The 25,979-nt window shown below is 34.1% G+C and overlaps 1 protein-coding gene and 1 long non-coding RNA gene across 3 annotated transcripts in view; both read left to right on the forward strand.

Annotated features, from left to right (window-relative positions):
- The window catches only part of LOC109345572, a 2,170-nt gene extending 1,299 nt beyond the window's left edge, over positions 1-871 (forward strand). Inside the window, exon 2 of the long non-coding RNA XR_002107425.1 lies at positions 26-871. This is a non-coding gene — a long non-coding RNA (uncharacterized LOC109345572). The remainder of the gene's footprint in view (positions 1-25) is intronic.
- On the forward strand, positions 3,758-25,979 carry LOC109345563 (DNA mismatch repair protein MLH1-like). Of its 2 annotated transcripts, none has more exons than XM_019584642.1 (16): positions 3,758-4,109; positions 4,366-4,538; positions 6,184-6,256; positions 7,428-7,562; positions 7,669-7,879; positions 11,708-11,856; positions 16,154-16,252; positions 17,022-17,091; positions 17,191-17,326; positions 19,318-19,412; positions 19,508-19,616; positions 19,920-20,085; positions 21,228-21,389; positions 21,729-21,888; positions 23,641-23,801; positions 25,763-25,979. In XM_019584642.1, exons 1-16 carry the CDS (start codon positions 3,876-3,878, stop codon positions 25,805-25,807), a joined length of 2,178 nt encoding a protein of 725 aa, XP_019440187.1. In that variant the 5' UTR covers positions 3,758-3,875; the 3' UTR covers positions 25,808-25,979. The 2 variants fall into 2 exon arrangements, with proteins under 2 accessions (XP_019440187.1, XP_019440186.1); XM_019584641.1 differs by having other exon boundaries at positions 3,760-4,109; positions 17,019-17,091.

Raw genomic sequence — 25,979 nt, forward strand, 5'->3', positions numbered from 1 at the left:
GTATGGTGTAAATATTCATCTATAGGCATTTCTTCAGATTAGGTGAATTGGATTGTGCAGTGTAGAAATGAGGCTCTTAGACAGTTGAAGGATCATTTGTTGAGAGCTCAATCCCACATGGTGCAATATTTCAAGTTTCTTAGGTTAAAATAAATGCAGTTGGGGATCATTATGTGGAATCCCCGGCCAACCCGAAGCTGTATTCAGTAGTTATTTTCCAGCTTCTCGCCATGGTGATTGGCGGATCAATTCCTCGTTAATTGGAAAGGTTGGCCATATGAGGGGCAATCTGGGAATATGCTGATAAAATTCATTTGTTTCCGATCTTCAACATCGAGGACAAGGTTCTTATCTTCTATTTGTTGCTGGACCAAGCTTGTTTACGGGGTTCACCATTTCAGATTCGCGTAGAGGTTCTTATCCTCTCAATGTATCTCGCTGATATGCCCTGATTTGCTGGATGAAGAGGTCTTGGAACCAGGATTTCTGCACTGATTGTAATTGAAAGTGTTCTCATTATACAAAGAATCTTGAAAGCATGAGACACACGCGCGCGCACACAGAGGGATAACATACAGTCCGATTTCAGATGTTCTACTTTTCAAATCAAGCAAAAGATCATTTGCCAACTTTGGAGCAGTTTCATTCCTCCTAAATAATGATGTGCCATATAGGATTGGTTACAAATAGATTGATATCTTACTGAATCTTAATGTATCTGCAGATATAGTAACCATCCAAGTAAAAATACTAGTATATATGATCCATCAACATGAAGATGATCCAAGTTTACTTCTTTATAGACTGTAAGTTCTGTATAAACTCACCTTTCAATTACTGTAAGTAAATTTCTTGGATGATATTTATACTTTACAAAGTTGACATTTAAGGAATTAAGTGAAATTTAAGCATAGGAAACGCATACCAGTGCTCATTCTATGAGCATTAAAATAGGCTCACTTTTTTATAACCAGTTGTATCCTCTCACGTTGATAGTAAGAAAGTCTTTTTCGAAACGTGTGATTATCTGTTCCAACAAAGCACGCTTTTGCTTATAGGACATCAACCTCTTAGTGGAACAATTCACAAGCATCTTCAAATTAACAGATTTTCCTAGAAAGATCATATTGTCCAATAGAGGAATTTAACTTCTAAACATTACTTTTAACAATAAAATTAAAAACACAACACTGCATAGAACAAAATTCACAGAAAAGTAGAAAATGCAAAATGAAATTGGGTAAGAACCAATTGGATAGGAGCTTATGTATAAGAGCCAAGTGCATTTAATTGAAAATAGTAGTGAAATAGCAGTTGGAGTGGAATATATATGCATTTTCAGTATAAATATTTATACATAATATCCAATATATTATCTATCATTCATCTAGATTATTTTTTTTGAAAAGTAAATGATAATTAATAATAAATATTATCTATCATTCATTAATGCATACATTTTTTTTCAGATGATAATTTGGCAAATTTACAGAAAATTGTTTGGCAATTTGCTAAAAAAATATTGTAAAGATCAAGAAGGATTACTACATATATGAATACTGACAAGGTATTCTAATAAAGGAATGTCCAATTAGGAAAACAATTCATAATTTTATAAATACAGGTTGGTTGATGAATATATAGAGAGAAAAAATGTGTGCGCTGATAATGTGTATGAATTTTATATATTGCCATATGTTACTCATCATTCATGTTTAATGATTGTTGACTCTTTAAAAATAGTAAGACAAATGAATTATAGATGGAAAAAATGTATACACTGACAGTGTATGTGTTTTTTGTACTATCATTGCAACATCCGCCCTTCATTTTCAGTCATCATTGACTTTGAAAAAAAGTAATTTAAGTGAACGATGAAAGATGCATTGATTGTGTGTATATCTTTATACTATCAGTGCATAGATTTAACACTCATTATAGATCATGTATTGACTATGTATAAATGTTTATACTTACAATGCATAAATATTACAAATATGTATGTATGAAAACTTAAAGAAGAACATATTCAATTAGTGTAGTCAATTTCTCTTTAAAAAATAATACAAATGAATAATGTAACTGTATATAAATCTTTATGCTATACTAAACTCATATATAATATATATTATATGAGGAACATATTCAATTAGTGTAGTCTAATTCTAAAATGAATGATAAACTGATTGTGTATAAATTTTTAAAGTGAAAGTACATAGATACTAAACTTTTATATATATATATATATATATTATATGAGGAACATATTCAATTAGTATAGTTTATACGATTGATTGTGTATAAATCTTTATACTGTATAGATATAGATATGAAAGTCATATATTATGTATATGTACTATGAAAAAGGAACCTAGTCCATTAGTGTAGTCCATTTCTCATAGAAACTCATCTGGGATGGCTATATTAAATAAGATAAAATGAAATAATGATGGATTTAAATGAATTTAATTTGATTAAAATTAGTAAATGATATTGGTATAGATAAATCTATTAACTTATCTAAATATTAGATTGGAAAATCCAATATTAGATTCCTATTCTCTATAACTTTTAATTGTGTGAAAAAAATTTAGAGATGAAAATCATATGGTAGAGACATAAATAATTTTTACTTTATATTTCGTTTTTATTATTTATTATTATCTCACCATGTTTAGACTCAATTTGTGGTTTAAACACGACATATTAGTTTTCTTAGTTTCCTTAGTTTGTAAGATTGGGTTATGACCTAATATTATGGGATGAATATATAATTGTTCTATCTTCTATAGAGTGCTATAATTTGGGGATACAGTTCTAATCACTTATTGCTTCACCAGACTACTGACCAAGTTTCAAGAAAATTTGGGGATCAGGAAAAGTTATTTTTGTAATCAATATTTTTTTCAAGCCTTTAAAGTTAATATAGCAGTGCAATGGTAAGTAAAATCATATTATTTCAAACTATAATCACTTGAATTTGAACCCAACATAGAACACCCTCTCACATACTATTAAACTAATTAACAAGATGTTGTTATAGTGATATAAGATCTTTATGGATTCCCTAACGTTAAATGTTTGATTTCTGAGAAGCAATAGTCACGAGTTCCAAAAGAGATTAACTTATCACAAAAAAAGATAAGAGAATACTCTTAATAATACAAAAAATATATATACCATTAAGCTATAATATTTACTAGTACACCACCATAAAAGTTGTATTCAATAACAATTAAAAAGGTGTATTTAAAAAAAACAGGAATATATATATATATATATATTATGTAAGAGTTGTTTACACTGTCAGTGAATTATTTACTATTCATTTTTATCACGACTGACTTTAAAAAAGTAATCCAAATAAAAAATAAAATGATATACTAACATGATATAAACCTTTACGCTGTTGATGCATAGACATTATACTCTTAAAGAAAAACCACTCAAATATAAAATCAGTCAAATAACTTCCAAATTTATTCTTCCACCATTCGTGTAGTAGATACCTGAAAACAATATCAAATTATTAAATCTCGTCGAACTATTCCACAAGATTCTATAGAAAAAGTCTGAAGGTAATAAAATAATTATTTTTTATAACGAAGTAATCCTTATTGCTGTCAGTGATTCTCTTCGTTTATCGAAATTAAACTTTTAATCTTTAAATTTTTTTGTTATTGAAAACAATATAATAAGAAAGATAAAAGACTAAGAAAACCAAAAGCCAAAAGTTGTCTTGTATGATAAGATAGACAAAGGGTCAGAGAGAGAGAGAGGCACTCTGTTATTATAAGAATATTCTAGAGGCACGAAAAAAACAACCCAACTCGCAAGGCACTGAACACAGTTTGAACCTTCAACTCAAAACCTAAATGAACATGGAACTTGGTAACCATAACTCCGGTGAATGCCCACCCAAAATCCACCGCCTCAGCCACTCCGTCGTTAAACGAATCACCGCCGGTGATGTCATCCAACACCCTCTCTCGGCCGTTAAGGAACTTATCGAGAACAGCCTTGACGCTCACTCCACTAATATTAACGTCATCATCCAGGATGGTGGTTTTAAACTCATCCAAGTCAATGACAATGGCCATGGAGTACGAGTATGTTATTCTTTCCATATGTTTTGATCCGACTCAGTAATATCTATACATTATCAGTGTAACAAGATTTACTTCCAACACAACTCCCGCTACATCATTATTCACCCGTTTAAAAGCGCAATGATACGTTTGAATATGAATGATGATTGATGATGCTGCAGTGAAAGTGTAAAAAAGTTCTACAGTATTGTATACATTGTTTTATCTTTCTTTATTTAACTTTGCTTTTTGGCCATTTTTATTTATTTATTTCTAGTACGAGGACCTGGCAATAATGTGTGGGAGGCACACAACATCAAAGTTGTTAAAGTTTGAGGAACTGATGAGACTGAAGACAATGGGTTTTAGGGGAGAAGCACTTTCCAGCATCTCACATTTGGGTGATGTTACTGTCACTACCATAACCCAAGGGAGTGTGCATGGATACAGGTAAAATTTACACATTTACCCGGGAGCACATCTTCTATCCCAAATAGTATGTCACTCTACTTGCCAGTTCGTGTCATTGTTTTAAAAAGATGTCGAGTGTTACAAATCGTGAGACAAAAGATGTGATCCCAATTTACACTACTACATTGTGGATATTTGATGGATATGAACTAGAGAAATATAAGAAATTTCACATATTGTGTGTTGCTTTGATTCTACTTTATTAAATTTTTGTACTTTTACAGAGGATAATCCTTTTTTGGAAGGGTAAAGGGTAATTAGAGGAAGTTAATAATTTTATTTAATTATGTTTACATTTCTCTCTTTGAATATATGATTTGTGCTTCTGTATTAATTTTATATCTTCAATCATAGTAATTTTAAAATTTTGTTGTGTCCCTATTGTGTCTCATTCATGATTCTTAGCCTTATACTATCCATGTTTTTACTGGGTTCGTACTTCGTAACATGAAATTTTTTGAAACCAAGTCGCTTATATCAAGTTTAAGAATTTAACGAAAAAGTATTCTGACCTATTTAAAATTTCGTAGAAACTTCGAAGTCCTGAAATGCATGAGATAATGGATCACTTATGGGAACCTAACAGAAATCTGTACCAAGGATTCAATTTCAAAATTTTCCAAGCTTAGGGACTTAATTAAAAACCTTTTCAGGGTAGAGTCATATTTGATTTTCCCTATAAATTTTAGTGACCAATAGAGTAATTAAACAAATAAATACTATAAGCATGTCATTAGCATAATAAACTAGCCATAGGTGGTTTAGTTTTGTCATCCATGTAAGAAGCTTCATTTGTGTCAGCAGAGGCAATTATGAGTGTTTCTGTTAGTTCCAGTTATTTCAAATATCTCTGGGTATATATAACCAAAGCATGAATTAAGCATTTCATAGTACACCAATTTTGTTTCTTATCATTCAATTTTTCTCTCACTCTCTAGTATAGTTTGCACATTTTACATGGTATAGAGCTATATGGCTCAACACAGATCCTATTGGAATTCCACCACCACCTCCTCCAACAGTCCAACCCCTTTTGTATCCTCTCTTTCTTATACTCCTCTTTCTCTGCCATTCCCGGCCACTAAGTTAACATATCTGTTTCTTAATCTGGAGGCACTTCATCGAACTTGTGATGAAATCGAATCATACTGAGTATTTCTTCTCAAGTTTGAAGCTTGATGGGAGGGAACACATCGAAGTAGGTTTCTGATGCTCTCTTTGTCAATGTTAGTCAAAACTCTCTTTGAGGGGGAGTATTAGTGCAATATATTAGTCAAAACTAGTTTTTAGTTTAGTCAACCATATAACAAGCATCTGCTGAGTTAACAGAGGCAGTTAGGAGTGGTTCTGTTAGTTGAAGCTATGACAGATCATCTCTTGGTATATATAAGCAGAGCATCAGTTGTATCAATCAAGCTTTTCATAATACGTCAATTCAATTCTTATATTCAGTTTCTCTTAATCTGTAACGATTTCGACTGATGTGCACTGTTTTTTGGGATACTGTTTAACTATCGGGTTTAGTTGAAAAAGGAGAAAATACCTCTCTCAATACTGTAGGTGTAATACCAATGGCCAACCTAATAAACTTATGATCATTTAACTTTCTGATTTTATTGTTCAGGGTATCCTATAAAGATGGTGCCATGGAGCATGAGCCAAAGCCATGTGCTGCTGTAAAAGGAACACAAGTCACGGTATGAAGTAGTCCTTTGTCATTGCTTGAACATTTGGATTACTTTGTGTAAATATCACTTTAATTAATATTATGACAATTAAAATGGTCTAGACACTCAGACTATAAAGATGTTTCATTAAACTAGTTGGAAGTTTATTTGTGCTCCTTGGTATTAACACTTCACACTTAGGAATGTTTAAGCTGCATTCAAAACATGACCGTTTGAACCCGTTCTTTTGCTTCCTAGTTGTAAAACTTCATCAAACCTTTATAACTTGGCACTGGTCTCACAATATGAAGATAGTGCATCACATACTACTATATCAGGGAAGCAGGTTATCAAGCTACCTGAAATATTGACTAAGAGGTTTCTTGTCTTCTTCATTGGCTATCCATGCATTTCTGTAGTTTTCCTTGTTTATGTTCTACTTCACTTGCTATTAGTTGTACATCTCCATCTGTATCAATCTCAGTGTTGGACATATATTCATGTCTTTATTGAATCACCCACAAGATTTATTTGGAAAAAGAAATGAGAATTGTGATTGCTAACTTATTGGAATTGTGTTTGCTATTTTATGGTGCATATGTTTGGAAGGGAATACCTGGATTTGTCAAAGTTTCAATGTCTCTAGATATGCTCCACCCATTCCATTTTAATTGTCAGCTTAGCATTTTTAAGTTTTTATATATTGCTTGTCACCTTAGGAAATCAAGGTGTATTGACTACTTTTTTCTTTATTGCATTAAATAAAGTGTCCGTTATGCTAAAGTGACAACTAGAATGGGATAGATGGTGTGTTGTGGTAATCACAATAAGGTTCTTATCTTCTATTTGTTGCTTGACTAAGTTTGTTTAAGGGGGTTACCATTTCAGATTCACATAGAGATTGGGCTGCCTTTGTTCTGACTTAGTTCTGTACTCTGTTTACTTTGTCTGTGTAGCTTTCTTTTCTTTTGTTGTGTCTGAGATCTTTTCCTTCTTTTTTTTTGTATCTATATTCTTATTTCTGTTTCTATTCACAACAACAACCAAGCCTTAATCCCACAAAGTGGGGTCGGATACATTGTTTGACCGAACGCCATAATGCAAATACTGGTTGTAGACTTTCAGAACTGAGATCTTCTGTTCAAATTAGCCTTGTAATTAACTTTATTGCGGGTTGAAATTCTTGTGCTTGTGTTATTAGGTTGAGAATTTATTCTGTAACATGGCTGCTAGCAAGAAGGCTTTGCAAAATTCTCATGGAGATTATAAAAAGATTGTAGACTTAGTAAGCAGATTTGCTCTTCATCACACTAATGTCAGTTTCTCTTGCAGAAAGGTTGGTCTCTTGAGCAGTCAAACTTATCTAATGCAATCTTATATGATACATTGTCAATTCCATATATTAATTTTCACTTATTGTTTGGGACTTGTGTTGCTATCAGCATAAGGCTACTAGACCAGATGTTCACACCAATGTCAGATCTTCTAGGCTTGATGTCATCAGATCTGTTTACGGGATTGTAGTTGCTGGCAGCCTGATGGAAATTGAAGTTGCAGATAGTAATCCATCTACTTCAGTTTTTGAGATGCATGGTTTCATGTCAAATGCAACTTATGCAGCCAAGAAAACGACTATGATCCTTTTCATTAATGGTATTCATTATCTATATACACATACCTTACTGACATGTATAAAGTTATTCATATCATACTATTATAAAAACTAATAGCTTTACTAATATTAATAATACTCACGCAACCATCTAATGGAGATGATAAATTACACTATAAACATTGGCAAAACTTATTTCTTTATCATTATTGGCTATGGGTGTCAACTATCCCAATAGTAAGGTTGCCACTGTGATATGATGTTTAAGGGTTCTACTTCGGGAAATTGCTTTCAAGTTAGAAGCTTGAAGGGTTACCATTCTACCTTTGTAGCTCCCCTACAAAGGTGGGTGCCTCGTGCAGTGGGCTATCTGATCTAAAAACTTCCTAACTATGAAATCTATGTTGTAAGAGTTCAAATATAATATTATTGTTGAAGATTGGCACAATTAAGGAAAGATTCTGATTTGTATAGTTTTATGACAACTTTATGTCTTGAAATGTATATTAGTATTAGCTGATTTCTAGTTTTTCCTATTTATAATAAGTAGCAATTATAAAGGGCATAACTTCCCTCATTCTTAGGCTAGATTAGCACCCAACTTTAATCTCCTAGTGTGTATAAATCATCCTTTGTATTATTTTACAAATATACAGAAATAAAATCAGAATTTCGCACTAGATCAGAGCTCGATCTGATCCATTCCTAAGAAAATCCTAGAGTTGCCAACAATGGGGGAAACTTCGGACGAATAGCCAAATTAAATGGTCAAAATTATACCCGATGGGCGCAATCATCTCATCATTGGCCATAAATTTAATGGGCAAAATTATACCCAATGGTTAAGATCACTGAAGATCTTCCTTCAAGGAAAGGGGAGAAAAGGCTATATCACTGGAGAAATATTATGTCCAAATATTTGTTTTTGTAGAATGAGAGAAGAGAGGGAAGTGAGAACCGTGAAGAATAGAGAAGATGTTCCCGTGAGGAAAAGAGAGAAAAAGAGAGAGAAGGAGAAAATAGAAAATGCAAGAGAGAGAAAGAATATTATCCTATTCTTTATTTGATATTCTGAAAATGTGAATACAAAAAGGAGCAAGAGCTCTTTACTTATAGCAAACCAGAAAACTAACTAGTAATGAATCTGGTCATAAAGATGGACCAGATTCATTGAAGGAATAAAAGAAGTCATATACATTTTAACTAAAACAGTTAAATTGAACTACTCTAATACAAGGGGATGGAAACACTTCCTTTCCAAAATGACAACTTAAGAATACCCAAGTAATGTCATGGGTGCTCAACACCATGACCAATGAAGTGTTGAGAATTTCATGTTCTATGCCACTACAAAGGAGATATGAGATGGTGTGAAGGAGACATATTCAAATGTGGACAAATTTATGCCATATTTGAGATTAAAAGCGTCCTACATGACCTTCGAAGTGGAGAATCTTCAGTTACTGAGTATTTTAATATAATTAGTAGACACTGGCAACAACTCGGCATATATGAGCAAGTCACACAGGGCTGTCCAGAGGATAAGAACAAATTCATAGAGCTAGTGGAGAAGGGCATAATCTACAAGTTCCTTTTGGGACTAAACAAGGACCTTGATGAGGTCTATGGAAGGATCCTTGGAACCAAATCTCTTCCCAAAATTCTGGAAGCCTTCTCAGAAGTAAGGAGAGAAGAGAGTTGGGGGAAACACATGTTAGGGAATGCCATCTCAACACCTTCAACCGAGAACTTGGCAATGACAGCAAGTGGAAACATGATTCAGCCATTTCAATAGAAAAATCGCCCCTACTGTGATCATTGCAAGAAACTAGGCCACACAAAAGAAACATGTTGGGTTATACAATGAAAACCCTTAGAAGTCAAGCAAATCAAAAGCAGGGACAATGGAGCCAACACATTCTTTAACCGCCAAAAAGCTGAGGTAAATTCTAACTCATCTTCATTTAGCAAGGAACATATGGAGGCTCTACAAAAATTGCTCAAACAAACTTATGTAGAAAAAGGTGGTACTGATGTAGTTAGTGGCTCTGAGAGGTAATTTCTTACTTGTTCTAAATACTAGCAAGGAAAAAACAAAGTCATGGGTTGTTGACTTAGGGGCTTCTGATCACATGATTGGAAATTTTAACTTGTTTAATAGTTATTCTCCTTGTCCATCTAACTTTAGTGTCCGAATAGTAGATGACACATTCTATGGTCGTTGGTATAGGATCAAATATTCTTTTACCTAATATTACACTTGAATCTGTTCTATATGCGTCAAAACTTAATTGCAACTTGCTGTCCATTAGCAATATGACAAGAGATTTGAAATGTGTTTCTAAATTCTCCCTTAACTTGTGTGAATTTCGGATTTTGGAGTCCGGGAAGATGAATGGCAGTGCTAAAGAGTGTGATGGAATCGCCCTACTCCAAATTGAAGAATCAGAAAAAGGACTCAAGAACCAATCATATGCAGCAATGTTGACCAAAGAGTATCTTGACCAAAGAATTTGAAGTCAAAGATTTAGGCCAACTCAAGTACTTTCTAGGGATTAAAGTTCCTCGGACAAGGGATGATATTTATGTTTCTCAAAGGAAGTACATTCTAGATTTACTAAAAGAAACAGGGATGCTTGGATGCATTGTTGCCAATACTCCCATAGAACCCGTGAAACAGAGGGAGGAAGAAAATATACCAGTTGATAAGGACAAATACCAAAGCTTAGTTGGAAAGTTAATCTATCTAACTCACACTAGACCTAATATTGGTTTTACTGTAAGTTTGGCTAGTCGCTACATGTCCAACCCAACTGTGACTCACTTGACGACCTTAAGTAGAATCCTACGATAACAAAAGGTTACCCCAGGTCGCGGCCTCCACTTACAGAAGAGCTCAAACCAAGGAATTGAAGTCTATATTGACTCGTATTTGGCAGGGAGTTATCCAATAGGAAATCCACTACAGGCTATTGCACAGTTGTCTAGGGAAATTTGGTAACATGGAGAAGTAAGAAACACTCTGTGGTTATTAGAAGTAGTGCAGAAGCTGAATTCAGAGCTATGGCACAAGGAATTTGTGAAGAGATTTGGCTCAAACGAATGTTGGATGATATCAAAATTCCTAATAACTACACTATGAGAGTACTTTGTGACAACATGGTTGCTATAAGCATTGCAAAGAACCCGATCGACCATGATAGAACAAAGCATGTGGAAATTGATAGACATTTCATTAAAGAGAGAATTGATCATAAGATCGTAAGTGTTGACCTTGTTTCATCAAGTAGACAAACAACAGACCTTATTACTGAGGCACTTCCAAGGAACACATACGAAACAATCAGGTCCAATTTGGGTGTGATAGATATCTACCACCAGTATTGAGGCAAAGTGTTGAAGATTGGGACAAATTAAGGAGAATCACAAGATTCTGATTTGTATAGTTTTATGATAACTTTATGTCTTTATATGCATATATCTTCCCTAAACTCCACAAAGTGGGAGCCTTATCCACCTGACCCTCTCTTTTATTACATTGGAATTGGAAGGTTCCACAATAAACCTTTCCATAAGCAATGAAATTTCTACCGTTTCCATTTCATGTCGTCTTGAGTTACGCTGACATTTTTAAATTTCATGTCGTCTTGAGTTACGCTGACATTTTTAAACTTTTTAGGTGTTTGTTATTTGATGTTATGTTATTCTATGTTTTTTTTGCACCTTTCAATTTTATCATTGAGCAAGACTGTGTTATATGTCATTCTTTATCTTTATGTACTTTAATTTTATCACCAATGAATATATAAATTTCTGTCCAATATTAGATAATTGTTTATAGATTCTAATTTACCAGTTATGTTCCTCAGATAGATTAGTTGAGTGGTCTGCATTGAAGAGAGCTATTGAAGTTGTTTATACAAAAAAGTTGCACAAGGCATCAAAACCCTTTGTGTATATTTCAATCGTCTTGCCACCTGGGCAAATTGATGTCAATATGCATGCAACAAAGAAAGAGGTACGAATCTTATTATAAATCCGCATCAGTATATTATTCTATGTTTTCAATATGCATGCAACAAAGAAAGAGGTACGAATGTTATTATAAATCCGCATCAGTATATTATTCTATGTTTTCATATTAAATTTAATGCTAAAGTATGTAACAACTTGTATTAAAATAAAGTTTAAACTCACCGACCAAAACACTTGACTTTTGGTGGTGTTATTGTTATTTTGATGCTTATTTTATAGAAATTTGATTGTGAATTGTTGCTATCATGTTTGTTATTAATTTAAAGTTGATGCAAAAAGCGGGACTGCCATGCCATATTTCTTTTGTTTTGTTTTCTTTTATCTTTTCACATGGTATCAATTGTTTGTCTTAGTCTATGTGGATGACATAATCATCACTGGGTCATCAATCTCACAAATTTATGCTCTTGTTGACAAATTGAGCACCGCCTTTGCTCTTAAAAAGTAAGGAAATTTGTACTATTTTTTGCGAATTGAGGTTAAACATCTTCAAGATGGCTATCTACTTCTCACTCAAACCAAGTATGTTAAAGACCTTCTTAGGTGAGCCAATCTGGAATCTGCCAAACCTGACATCACTCCTATGACAACTACTTGCAGGCTATTCAAAATTGAGTCAAAATCCTTTGATAATCCTACTCTGTACAAATAAGTAGTTGGGGCTCTTCAATATGCTTACATTCGACAATACCATTTTGTTGAAGTGTATGAGGGCAAGTAGATTAATGGATCATGGCATAAGAAATCATAAAATTATTGAAGTATGCAGAATAGCATCCTTTTTTGCATTATCACTTCGTAAAAGCGGAACAGGATGACCAAATTGGGTTTGAATTTTTTTGCAAAATTTTTGAAAGATAGAAAAAAGTTACTACCTTTTTCAGAAAATAAATCCAAATGCGTCTTGAAAAATCACCAAGATAGATAACATGATACCTATATCCCAAATTAGAAATGACACGGCTAGGACCTTAGGGCATCTGAATGAACCACATAAGAAGTAGAATTTGACTATGAGCAACCTGTGGAAATGAAGTTCGAACATGTTTATCAAAATGACATGCCTCATAAGCAATTGGATGACCTAGGTGATGACTGATGAGCCATAAGGTATCTATACTCACACAAACAATTGGAGAAAGGTGTTGAAAATAATATAGGCCATGTGATTTAACTCGTTCAACAATTGCTTGTCCATTTCTCCGGTCCTATATAGTAAAGGAGTGATTGGTGAAGGTTATAAAACGAATAAAAGTATGAGTGGGTTGATTAATCGTGACAAATTAAAGGGATAACCCGACATGAGTAAAATTTAATTTAAATTTATCTAGGGAAACAATGTGACTTCCCATGCTAGTAGCTTTGATCTAGAGCTATTAGCAAGAGTGATATATTGTGGTATTTTGGGTTGTGTTATTTTGAGAAAAGAAAGAGGTTGTTGACTATATGATCTGAAGAACCAAAACTCAATCTCCAAGATTTGTGTTGCCTTGAACTACACATTCTCCTTTTGTTCATTGTCATAAAATAATTTGACCAGTACTCCTTACAAAGCGACTAGTTACATTGCTTTGTTTTTGTGTGGACTAGTTGTCATTTCCGTAAATAAATACAATATACAAATTATTTATATGAATTGCTTGACTGATTTGTATGCATAGGCCTTTTCTATTTATTTTAAAAGATTCCATACATGAATTCCTTGATTTTAGGGTAATAAAGGTTAGGAGAGTGTTATCTTAGTGTAAAGTTGATTAGACACAAGAATAGCTTGCTGTTCAAGCTCTCTCATCTACTCTAGCTATAAGTATCATTTCCCTCATCTTTTTATATCTATAATTTCATTATTAAATTTTTTGAGAGTTAGCTTCTCTCTCTCTTTCTCTCTTTCTTTTCCCCTTTTTCTACATGGTATCAGAGTTAGTTAGCTATGGCAAACGCTACCACTGGTTCACCATTAGAGACTAATTTTATTATTTGGTGCCATTTTATGCTAGCAATCCTAACTTCCATTCCTGCCAATCTTTTTTCATTGGCACTGAATTGTGCACTGTTTTCTCGGTGATGGCGATATACTCATCAATCGTGTGAATAATGCTTATCTACATTGGGAGGAACATGATAAATCCTTCTTTTGCTTGATCATGAATTCTCTCAATGGAAACCTTCAACCCCGAGTGTTGGTTGTGTTCATTTTGGGTGGCAATGAGAGGAATGTCATTCCTTCTGTAATTCTCAAACTAAAGCTCGAGGTAGACAATTAAGATCGCAATTACTTCCACTCTCTCATGTTTCTTGTCGAATTTCAAAGTATTCCATGAAGATTAAGGTTGTAGTTGATGCTCTTATCTTTAAAGGTTCTCCAATCACATCCTCCGAGCAGATTGATTACATTTTGGATAGTTTAAATGAGGAATCTCGACAGGTGATCACCTCCATTGAGAGTCAACCTGATCTTTCTTCTATTCATAATCTTGAGTCATTCCTTTTGACTTTTGAGTCTCGTCTATAATAACCCTTATCTTTCCTCTATGTGCGTGGGTTATTTGAGTCAAAAAACCCTAATGAAAATGACAAAAGTATATGGTAAGACTTGTTGCCTAGAGGTTTCATCAAAAGCATAGTGTGTACTACAATGAAACATTTTCTCATGCATTACAATCAGTCACAATCAGAGTCTTAATGGCTCTTGATTTATCCTATCATTGACCTATTTAATAACTTGATATCAACAATGCTTTGCTTTCTTAAATGAGTTTCTTGTTGAGAAGGTGTACATGACACAACCAATGATTTTTCAACATTGTTACAATACCTTGGTGTGTAAGTTACACAAGGCAATTTGTGGTTTCAAAGAGGCTCACATGCAATGGTTTGAAAGGATCAATCATCGAGTCAGTAAATGTGATAATTCACACTTTATTTCACCTCTCAAATCTACAAGCTCCTTGCTTTGGTGTATGTAGACGACATTATAGTCGTAGTGTTCTCACCCTCTCTTTTTAATCAAGTCATCAACAACTTCATTTTCACATTTGCTCTAAAACAACTTGGTCGCTGCAATACTTTCTAGTTTAGAGATTAACAATCGATCCGATAGTTCTTTGTTTCTGTCCCAATCTAGATACATCAGAGATCTTCTAGAAAGAGATCATAAGCCCATGTCTGCACCTATTACTAGCAATTGCAAACTTACTCAGTAAGGATCACACTATTATGAGGATCCTACTTTCTATAGGTCTATTGTAGAGACACTTCAATATGTCACTATAACCAGTCCGGACATTGTTTTTAAAGGGAACAAAGTCTGCCAATTTATTGGGATTCCTCTTCATCTCATTGAACTGTTATAAGAAGAACCCTTAGGTATTTACAGGTCATTGTGTCCTTTGTTAGAGACAAAATAAAGTACAAGACTCTCATAGTTAAGCATGTGCCCTTATCTTTTGAGAAAAAATAATATTTGAACTAAGCCCATGAACAATATGAAGTTCATGATAGTTGGACACAAAGATAGCTTGGTGTTCAAAGAGTTATAAATATCATTTCCCTCATCTTTTGTGATTAACACTTCATTAATAAAATTTCAGAGAGCTACTTTCTCTTTACACTACATCTCTCTTTATGTTTTCCTCTCTTTTACAATATATTGAATCCTAATCACATGCATGACATGATTTAATAATCATATATTTAGTCCTAATCTCATACATGATATGGTTTTATAATCATATATTTAATCTTAATCAAATTCATGTTGTACAATAAATTTGTCACATAAAAACATATAAGGCCCCAATGTATTATATTTGCTTATACTATCATGACATGCCAAACAGACTCATAGGGTTTGCTTGAGTTGAGTGAAGGTAGAAAATTTAATATGATCTTTATTATTGAGCCTCAACAATGTTTTATGTTAGTTGTCGACTGCCTATCATAACTTTCACATTTTAATATGGCTTATGATTGTCTATGTATAACATGAAGTACACATATGTATAACATTTGGTACCTTCACCTTGTTGTACTTCTGCTTACATTTGCCTTTGAATATCCTTCATGCTAGACACACATACCTTCTTTAGACCTTTAGCAGGTGTAAAAACGAATAGAAAGAGTATTACTTAAAATTTATGTGGAAAAATGTGATTCCCCCAGGAAACATGTGTAGTGATACCCCATTTTGAAGGTAGCGTTAAGTTACAGTACTTTATAACGCTGCATTGACTAGTACTTTCTCTCTTGTTTTTTATAGCAGTGTCATTGTTTGCGTGCAGGTTAGCATTTTAAATCAGGGAGCTATGATTGAACAGATAATGTCGATGGTTGAATCAAGATTGAGGAGTTCCAATGAAGCACAATCCTTTGATGAGCAGGTTTTTCTAGGACATTTTACTATATGGTTTATGGATTTTACTAGATGGTTAGAAATATTTGGTAATTTTAAGTTTTTTTATTTTTGTGTTAACTGGATTCTTAGATAAGGAAACCATGTGAAATTTGTTGTGTTTTGTGCTGTATTTGTGGTGCTTATGGTTTGAAAACTCAATCTATAAAGATAAGTGCATCAAGCAGAACCTTAATCTTCATAAAATATTATGAAATTGTACCACATCTGTGAGAAACAGATCTCAATTGTGACCTCAGTTGTCTACCCTGTGCTTTGGTCCCGATGACCTTTGCTCTTAGATCAGAGAGAGCATCGCCCATCCAACCTTACCCTTGAAGATCGGCATCAAAATCTCCCGCATGTGCCCACGTGTGCTGCTGCTGCAGACTGCCTTTCCAAGGACTTGCACACAGTGAAGTGTGTGCCAGTCCCGTTCACCTTGCTATTAGTCTAGTATAATTTTTTGCCACACCTTGGGCCTCTTTGTGCGATTTTTAACTAATTGCTACGAGTCTGTTAGCCATGTGGCACAACTAATGGCAAGACTCTGTAGGACCTATAACTAAACTTTTAAACTTTGGTGTCCAAAACCAAAATCGATGAAAACTGTAGGGGGACCGAAATATTACGTACACCTATTTTAATTTCTAATTGATTCTTGTAAAAGATGAATGCAGATTTTGCTTTGTTCATTTTTTATTTGAAGTACCTTAATTCCATTTTCTATTCATATTTTTGTCCCATGCTTGTAGCAGACTGCTAGGCAATCTTCTCCGTCTCAAATTAATACCAGCATGAAGGCTAACCTCAACTCTAAGGCAATGGGTATTGGAATTTATGTCTTTTCTAAGTCTTACTTCTTGCGCTTTTATGGCTTATCATATTGTTTTTCATTTATTTTCCAACATTCTACACTGCTCATAGAATCCAGATCAAAGAAAGTGCCAGTACATAAGTTGGTCAGAACAGATTCGTTAGATCTTGCTGGAAGATTACAAGCCTGTGGTCAAACCAAGTTTGATGGACATACTGAAAAGGGTGCTTGTTCGAATGCAGTAAGGTATATGCTTCTATATTTTTTTGCACTTAACAAGCTAACAATCTTTTTTTCAATTAATTTTTGTCAGCTCTATTTCTTGGTCCTTTCTTTGTTGAATTCTCTCCTAATCGTTTCATCTTCACTTAATTTTGGAACTTCAATATATTTTTAATTTTTATTTAATTTCTCTTACCTGAGAAAGATGAAAGATATATCTGAATTGCTTGTTTTAAAAAATCACCCTGCCTCTGAAAATATAAAACATAGATACAAGATCAAAACCCTTGATTTTTGGGATTGAGATATGATAACATCCTACCATATAAGTTCAATCCTAATTAATCAAGGGTAGTTAATGCACTAAATAAAAAAGATATCCTATTCTTAACACTCCCCCCTTCAAGCTGATGCCTGGCATTTGGAACTAGCTTGTCACATTTATACGCTATTCCTAGACCTTAGAGGGGCTTGGTCAAAATATATACTAATTAATCCTTAAATTCAAAATGATGTCCCAGTCTCTCAAGAGATGACTTTCTGTCAAATATAAGAATTTTAAAAAAGATAAATGTAAAAGAAATTTGAAGAAGATAAATCTGAATTGTATTCTTTATTGAATTGAATTGATTGAATTAAAATGTAAAAGGCTTATCCCTTTATATAAGAGAGGGAAAGCTTCGGAAACAAAGAACTGTAGGAGGTGTCCTAAACAAGTCACGTCCTTTAAGTAACTGAAACAGCAGATGCTTAAAGCAGTTACTTAACTAAAACTGCCAATTGTTGTGACAGTTGTCACAACAGTTTGAAATTATTCTAACTCTAACCTAACTACATAACTAAGCTAGGCTTAAGTCTTGTTCTCTAATAAGAATCTAGTGTGCAAAATGCCAAAGTTACATATGGACTTAAACAAGCTCCGAGAGCTTGTTTGAAAACACTCATTGTTTGTTCAAATTGGACCTCTAAAAGTTATATATGTAGATGTGACCATTCATTGTTTGTTCAAATTAGATCTACTCACAAAGTCTGTGCTTTGTTATGTAGATGACATCTTGATTACATGAACATCTTCCCTTGTCAAATATCTTATTGCTATACTAAACCTGCTTGAGAGGGTGTTCAGATTTGTTAAGATTGATGTTATCATTATCCAATTCTATTATTGATTAGGACATATTTTGTTATTGATTATGTAATTATGTCTTTGATTATTTTCCCTAAAGTCGAGGGATTTATGCTTGTATTAAAAATAGAGAAATTGAGTACACAAACTCCTCAAGCCACTTAAACATATTATTCATCCCTTCCAGTTAGGAAGAAGCCTGTTGAGCTCCCTTTAGCTTAGATATTCCTTATGCTCGTTGGCTAAAGACATAATAAGCCTTCACAGCCTGATTTTGCCTGATAAAGTATACAGAAAAGCCGCAAGTAAACAAAATAACCTTGTGTGCAATATTGAAAACACTTCAATCTAGGAGGACAAAACTGGACAAAACACTTCTCAAATGAGTGCCCACAAACCAAAAGTGGACTCAAATGAGTGACCCACTTCTCTAATGGACCTGAGAAAGGTGCCGTGCGGATCTCACATCATCACAAAATTAGCAATTAAAACAGCGAGGCAGAGGTCTTACAACCAGTCTTTTGATAGTGTCTGGACGACAGGACTACTCTGGACCACGACTATTAAAAAATCTGAACCAGTCTTGTGAAGGCTTTTTCCTTCCCATTTTTTCTTTTAGTGAGCCATGTCCTTCCATCTATTAACATTTTTCTTTGTTATTTTGAACGCATGGGGTCACGAGCTCTATGCATAATTGTAATGAGGAGCATGTGTGTCCTATGGAATTTTGGATTCCCTTTGTTTCCTTCTACATGTAGGCTGTTAGTTCTAATTGCTTTGTATGATATATTTGAGTGCTTGAAATACGTAAGCTTTTGACACTTTTATAAGGATTGAAGTATATCCATTGGTTTATCCTTTAACAAACAAGTTGCGTTGTTCATGTCAGGTCCTCAGTTAGTCCAAGTAGGAACCCAAAGACTGCTGCAGATCTTACTAGCGTTCAAGCGCTTCTTGCTGTGATCAATAACGACTGTGACCCAGGTATCTTTCTAGAATACTCAAGTACTCCTAACTATAAGTTCATTCTGTGAATTAGGCTGATTGGAATATGTTTCCCGCTGGCATCTACCCTGTAGCTATGATGGACATTGTAAGGCACTGCTCATATATTGGAATGACAGATAATGTTTTTGTTGTGCTTCAGCATCATACTCATCTTTATCTTGCGAATATTGTAAACTTGAGGTAAATGTGTTGTTTTGCTAGTTTATTTTAAGGAATATTTAACTTGGGTTTGGTAGTTTATGTTAAAGAATCTATCACATGGTTTTACTAGTTTCTGTTCAGGAATCTTTTACTTGGGTTTTCTAGTTTATGTTAAGGAATCTTTGATGTGAGAAGTTTTGTAAGAGTTCATTAATGTTTAAAGCTGTTGAATGCTAACACAAGCTGATGACTTTTTTGGAGATATACTATTATATCTGACCTCTACTTAGCACTTTATGCATTCAAGGAATTGGTCTTTGACAGTCTTTAATTCATTTGCAGCAAAGAGCTTATGTATCAGCAATTTCTGAGCCAATTTGCGCACCACAAGGCAATAAGTATAAGTGATCCACTCCCCTTGAAAGACTTGATTTTGTTGGCACTGAAGGAAGATGATATAGATTTAGAAGTTAAGGATGACGACAACCTCAAAGAGAAGATTGCCGAAGTAATCACCCTCTAGTTTTACATTAACTGCCATTTTAATTAATGCTATTTATCTCGTCCTATAATCTTATAATATAAGAATAATGTAGCTTTTGTTTATAATGTAGTTTTGGAAGATTAACTGTAATTTTTGTTATTATGAAGTTTAACTGTAAAGAACGTCAGAAGCTTGCATGCTTTTCTTTTTCTTGGAAAATACGAGATCAAAATTTGTGAAGGGAGAGAAGGATGAAGAATTAGAGACAATGTAAAAAAACTATCGGCACAAGCAGAATGTGTTGTGTACATTGGACCCAGTCTACACCTTGCTTCATCCAAAAAATCATTCTTGCACTTTGCTCATTCCTTCCCTTTTCTACTCATTTAGAGATTATAATTCTCTCTTAGTCTTTGTTTCTCTCTGTTCTTTATCTCTCTCTCACTATCTCTATTGGGAATTCTCCTCTCTTACGACCACTCTCTCTTTCGTACTGATAGGTAACCCCTTTAGTGAGTTAGTTACAATAACTATTAGGGGTTGTTAGTGTGTTCGTTTGTTGGAATATGTTATTTTGCCTCTAATACGAAGAAGGATGAGAGGAAGAGGTATCTGATCATTTGTGGAGTATATTTGGGGCCTTTGGGCATGGGGAGAGTTCTAGGTCTCACGAATATGTAATGATTAAAATGTAAGTCGTAATATACATTTGTAATATTTAGTTCTTATGTCTAATAGGAACCAGTTTCTATAAGTTAGGATGCAAACCTAATATACTCATGGATATACATTGTCAAGCTTCTACCAGGAGAAGGGGGGCCAATAGCTGCTCGTCGATGTTATTGGAGGTTGACGGGATAATTAAAATATCGTACACTACAAGAACTAATTTCTCTTTTGCTGTGAATGTGGTCGGTAGTGAAGCTGCTCTAGCCCCATTATGGCATAACCTCATAGCCGATGTCGTCACATAAGCTGCTTTTGACCACGTTTTCACTCTGCAAAATTGCTTTTGTGGCTGTCTATGTCGGATTCCAATGGCTCTATTTGTATTGTGATTTGAATCGGGGACTAGTTAATTTTTTGTACACCCATATTTTCATTTGTTAGTTTCCTTTCTAACCTGCCATTTGATATTTACGTGCTTTACTTTTCCTATTCTGCAGATGAAGTCGAAGCTGCTAAAGGAAAAGGCTCAAATGCTGGATGAGTTCTTTGGCATTAATATTGACGAACACGGAAATATTTCTGGTCTTCCTTTGATACTTGACAAGCATACTCCTAACATGGATCACATCCATGAGTTTGCGCTGTGTTTAGGAAATGATGTTAGTTATTTTTTTTCTGTCTCCTCTCTTCATCTGTGTTTGAATAGTCATCTGTTATTTCTTTTACTATATATTTGACTCATTGGTAATCTAATCAGCTAATATGGTGTGCCTAAATTCAGTTTGTGCACTAAATTTATTGCTATGGTCAAAACATTTTTTTGCTTATTTTGATTTCATCTACCCTCCCCAGACCCCCTAAGTGAGTGCCATTATTTATTTAATTGACATTCCATTGAATTCATTTTCAACTGAATATTGATGTTTGTGCTAGTTGATATCCAAGACTTCCATAATTTTTGTTGATAAGTCCTTTTTCCCTCCACATGTTTATGGTAGGTTGATTGGAAAGATGAAAAGAATTGCATTCAAGGAATTTCAGTTGCACTGGGGAATCTCTATGCTATGCATCCACCAATGTTTCCCAATCCGTTTGGTGACGGCCTGTTTAATTACAAGAAGGTTAACCAGCTAGAGCGTGGTACCTTTGATATTACTGGTATGGACTTGATGCTTGTTACTTTATTGATCACCATCAAATGTACATGCATACCCTTGAAAAAGGACATTTTTTTAATCTAATTTGCTGGAGTGCATTGTACTCTCGGCCCTTTTGTTTTTTTTATAATATGAGAATCCATTAACTTTCGGGGAACAAAAGCATAAGAAATAATTATAAGATATGATTCCCAAATCATATCGACAATTCTAATCAAATACAATAAGTAGCAGATCGTCTAATAATCTTAAGAATCTCAACTCTCCCTTAAGCTTGTACATACACGTCGAATGCATCTAGCTTGCCACATAAGTGAAGATATATGCTAATTGATCCTTGGACTTCAGATATGATGTACTACTGAATACAGATCATTCCAAATTAGTATTTTGATGGACGATGACGAACAATCTCTATTTGCTTTGCCCATTATGAATGTTATGAATGAGTAGATTAGTGGGATTATACAAATCTGCCGATTCTCACAAATGAGCTTCATAGGTTAAATTTTGCCAAACCTTAACTGCGAGAGAAGGTGTTTAAGACATACAAGCTCTCCTGTTGAAAGGGCCATGCCTCTTCATCTCACCGAAGTCTTCGGCCTGAATTTAGACACATGGAAGGTCTTGAGGGCACCGAAGACATGTATTATTACCCATTATGAGATTGTCACCAACATAAATGGGTCAATTGCAGTCAACATCAAATTGTTGGTATTGATGCATTTGGTTGGAGCATAAAAGTCATTATATTTCTATGGCGAAACACTTTTTCAAGGATAACATGGAGTGCTAACATTACAAGCTTGTACTTGGGATTAATCACTTGTCATTTTTAATAGTTTTGGTTCCTTTTCCTTTTAACATTTTAGGATGTTGTTTCCCCTTTCCAGCACAATTGGCCTATATCTTCATGTTAAATTTTGATGAGATGATAGATATATAGGTAGTGAGAGGAGCTACAAAACCTCGGCTTGTTATTTAATGGTCGTATGACTTGCTTATCGAAGTTAGAGGGAAAACTGACAGTTTGCCACGACTTCGGCATGCAATTTGGGTTTGGATCCTTTGTTGTTGTTGGTGGAGGCAGAGTCAATCTAAGTCAAGTTGTTTTTGGGGAAGGACTACTTTGTTGTTTTCTTATTGGAAAGGACAACAGTTTTTAGGAACAAATTTTTTTGTTAAGGTATATTCAAAAGGAGGGAAAGTACATTTGGGTCTTGCGAGGTTGAGAGAATGTGGCGAAGGGATCTTCTCCTGTACTGGATGAGGATTGCGACACATGGCAACAATATTTATTTAACGGTCATGATTGTAAGTTATTTTCTAAGAAAAAAAAGTCTCTTTCTCCTCGTGTTGCAGTAATGGACTCTCCAGTACTAGAGATGAGCTCAACTTGTGGCCATTATACAACAAACTATCTGTTCATTTCTCTTGATTCTTGCCTGTATCATTATTCTGTCATTCTAAGGATCATAGATGATTATTCTGAATTAGAACCCGACTTGCTTACTACTCTCAGTTCAACTATGGGTTATGTACTGCATGTTATTTTAATGCTTAGTTCCTACTTCCTAAGTGTGTAGAACTTTTAATACTGAAAAATTAACTAGGTTTAAACTTTCTTGACCATGCCATGGGGTTATAGCCCTTAAACCTGTTGATTAATCTTAGAAAAAATAAATTTATTAAACCTGTTGGTTAAAACTTTCTTGACCATGTTACTGAGTGCCATGCTGAGTTTTCTATTCAGGGGTTGATGCTATCAACAATAAAGTGGAACATGGCATGCCTTCTCAACCTAAAAATGAATGGACAGAGTATGAATGGAAAATACAACACTTTGTTTTTCCTTCTTTCAGAGACTTTCTCAAACCATCTGTTTCTATGGCTACAAATGGAACCTTTGTTAAGGTAATGCGTATATGTTTCTCTTCCATTTTTTTCAAGGAGTTGTTTACTTGATCATAGTATACATTGTGTTCTATCGAAAGCGAGTCTTATAATTTTTGTTAATATTCTGTTATATGCACGGATTAATCTCGGTTCTTTTGTTCCTTCAAATTTGTAAGTATATCTTTTGCTTAGATGTTTAGTTTATATGAGCAAAGAGATACACATTAAGGCTCAATTACTAATCTTGGTGAAGAATGGAGGAGACACCGACAATTTCCATTAGGTGGAGTCAGCTACATCAATCGAACAACATCATAATACTCTGTCATAAATTATGTTCATTCATAGAATCTTGATCTTTAAATTTTTGTTAATCATTTCATTATTGTTTTTTCTTGGCCTCCTTATTCCTCTAAAATTGCATTACTGCACACATGTCAAATAATCCAGGATGCAATTCTACTATCTTTCCTATAATGAGAGTTATTGTAACTTTCTTTATTATGTATTCATTTTTAATCTTATCTTGTCTAGTGTCTTTATTCATCAATCACATTATTTTCATCTTTGTTACTTGAAGTTTATTCTCTTGGTAATGTTTTACCTTCAATTAAAATTGTGAGTCTTACAGTTATGTGGTAAAACTTCTCCTTGATCTTGAGTCATACCTTTTTATCACATACGACACATGTAACACTATCATTTCATCCACCCATTTGAATCTAATGTACACTTCTTCGTCAATTTCTCCGTCACGTATGATTGACTCAAAATAGACTTGTGGTAGAGCATGATCTCCAAATTTAGCTTCTACCAAAAGGTTTGTCATCCTTTTGCTAACCTTACTCTTTATATCTTTCATCTTAGTTTGACTTATAGGACAGTCATGTGTAAATCCATTTGGTTCCTTTGGTATCACTCCATCAAAGCTCTAGCAAGTATAAGGGTGACTTATATAGGTGACTTCCCCACACAAAAGCAAATCGATTTTAAATGATATGCATATATTGTCTCAAAATTTGCTCAATTTTCCTCTCTAATAGCTTCACGATAGGACTCATGAGCTTAATCCCCTATAATATGCACAATTGTATGTCTCTTTTGTTCTTATATAAATAGAGATTATAATGTTTTTACTTAACTTGTCTCTTCTTATATCTCGTAGTCTAGTTGAACAGCTTTGTAAATCAACTCTTCTGCCGTTGTCCTAGAACCTTTTAGGCCCTAATAGGTATATGATCCACTCAAATCACCTTGTTATTCTCCATCCTTTTTAAAGTTCTTTTACCTCAAACTCCAAAATTCTGCAATAAAATGTAGAATTTTGATCCTCTTATTTTGTGGGTATTCAATCTAAATTGGAATGCTTGTGGTTATTCTGCGATAAAATGTCCATCATTGGAATGCTTGTGATAATAGTTCTTCCATTTTTTTTAATATCTTTGTCATTTACCAAAACTTTTCCATCTTCATCACTAATGTATTATAATTGTCTTTCTTTCCCTACCCTTTGCAAGGTGGTAGACACTTCTGAGATTTGTTTAACAAAACATATGGTTTGTCTTTTCCTTGTCTCATCTCTTACTTGGTTTCTTAGTTGTCTTGTGGTTTTCTCCAACTTTCTACATTTTTACACAATGATAATGCTTTACAACAACATATTTCCGTCTGAACTTTGTCTTGAACACTTTTGTCTCACCATCAGGATTTATCACCTTTTGGTCCAAAGTCTTTAGATCCATCTAGTATATTTTTTGCTTGGCCATATGCCACATATTGTTAGTACTTCTTTGTACCTCCGAAAACCCTTTTATTGAAGCTCCTTCATTCATCTTTCTTAAACTTTCACCATTTAACTCATTAGACTCTATCATGCATTTCTCTCCACCTTACACATAATACTTCCATCCCAAACTAAAACTATCCGATGGGTCGATAAAACTCTTCATATATTTGATTTACTTGTTATTTTTTTACAGGTGACTTCATTGGAAAGACTGAACAAGCTTTTGGGAAGATGTTAGGCATCCCTATGGATTTTGTTGAGATTAATGGTAGTAGTTATGCGATATGTGCATTGAAAAATCGAAGTTCCCACAATTAACAAAACTATGCACGTTGCCAAAATTGCTCTCTTGTTATTTTGTTGCATGTAGCCACTTAGCCACTTACTATCACGTTCCTAAACCTTGGTCA

The sequence above is a fragment of the Lupinus angustifolius genome, chromosome LG04, assembly GCF_001865875.1.
Source record: "Lupinus angustifolius cultivar Tanjil chromosome LG04, LupAngTanjil_v1.0, whole genome shotgun sequence".
Taxonomy (NCBI): Eukaryota; Viridiplantae; Streptophyta; class Magnoliopsida; order Fabales; family Fabaceae; genus Lupinus; species Lupinus angustifolius.

Bases quoted from the DNA above. Each gene is read 5' to 3' on its own strand.
- LOC109345563 (XM_019584641.1), top strand. From the start codon at position 3,876: ATGAACATGGAACTTGGTAACCATAACTCCGGTGAATGCCCACCCAAA. The intron at 4,110-4,365 runs GTATGTTATTCT...ATTTATTTCTAG, and splicing joins ACAATGGCCATGGAGTACGA to TACGAGGACCTGGCAATAAT. The intron at 6,257-7,427 runs GTATGAAGTAGT...TTGTGTTATTAG, and splicing joins TAAAAGGAACACAAGTCACG to GTTGAGAATTTATTCTGTAA.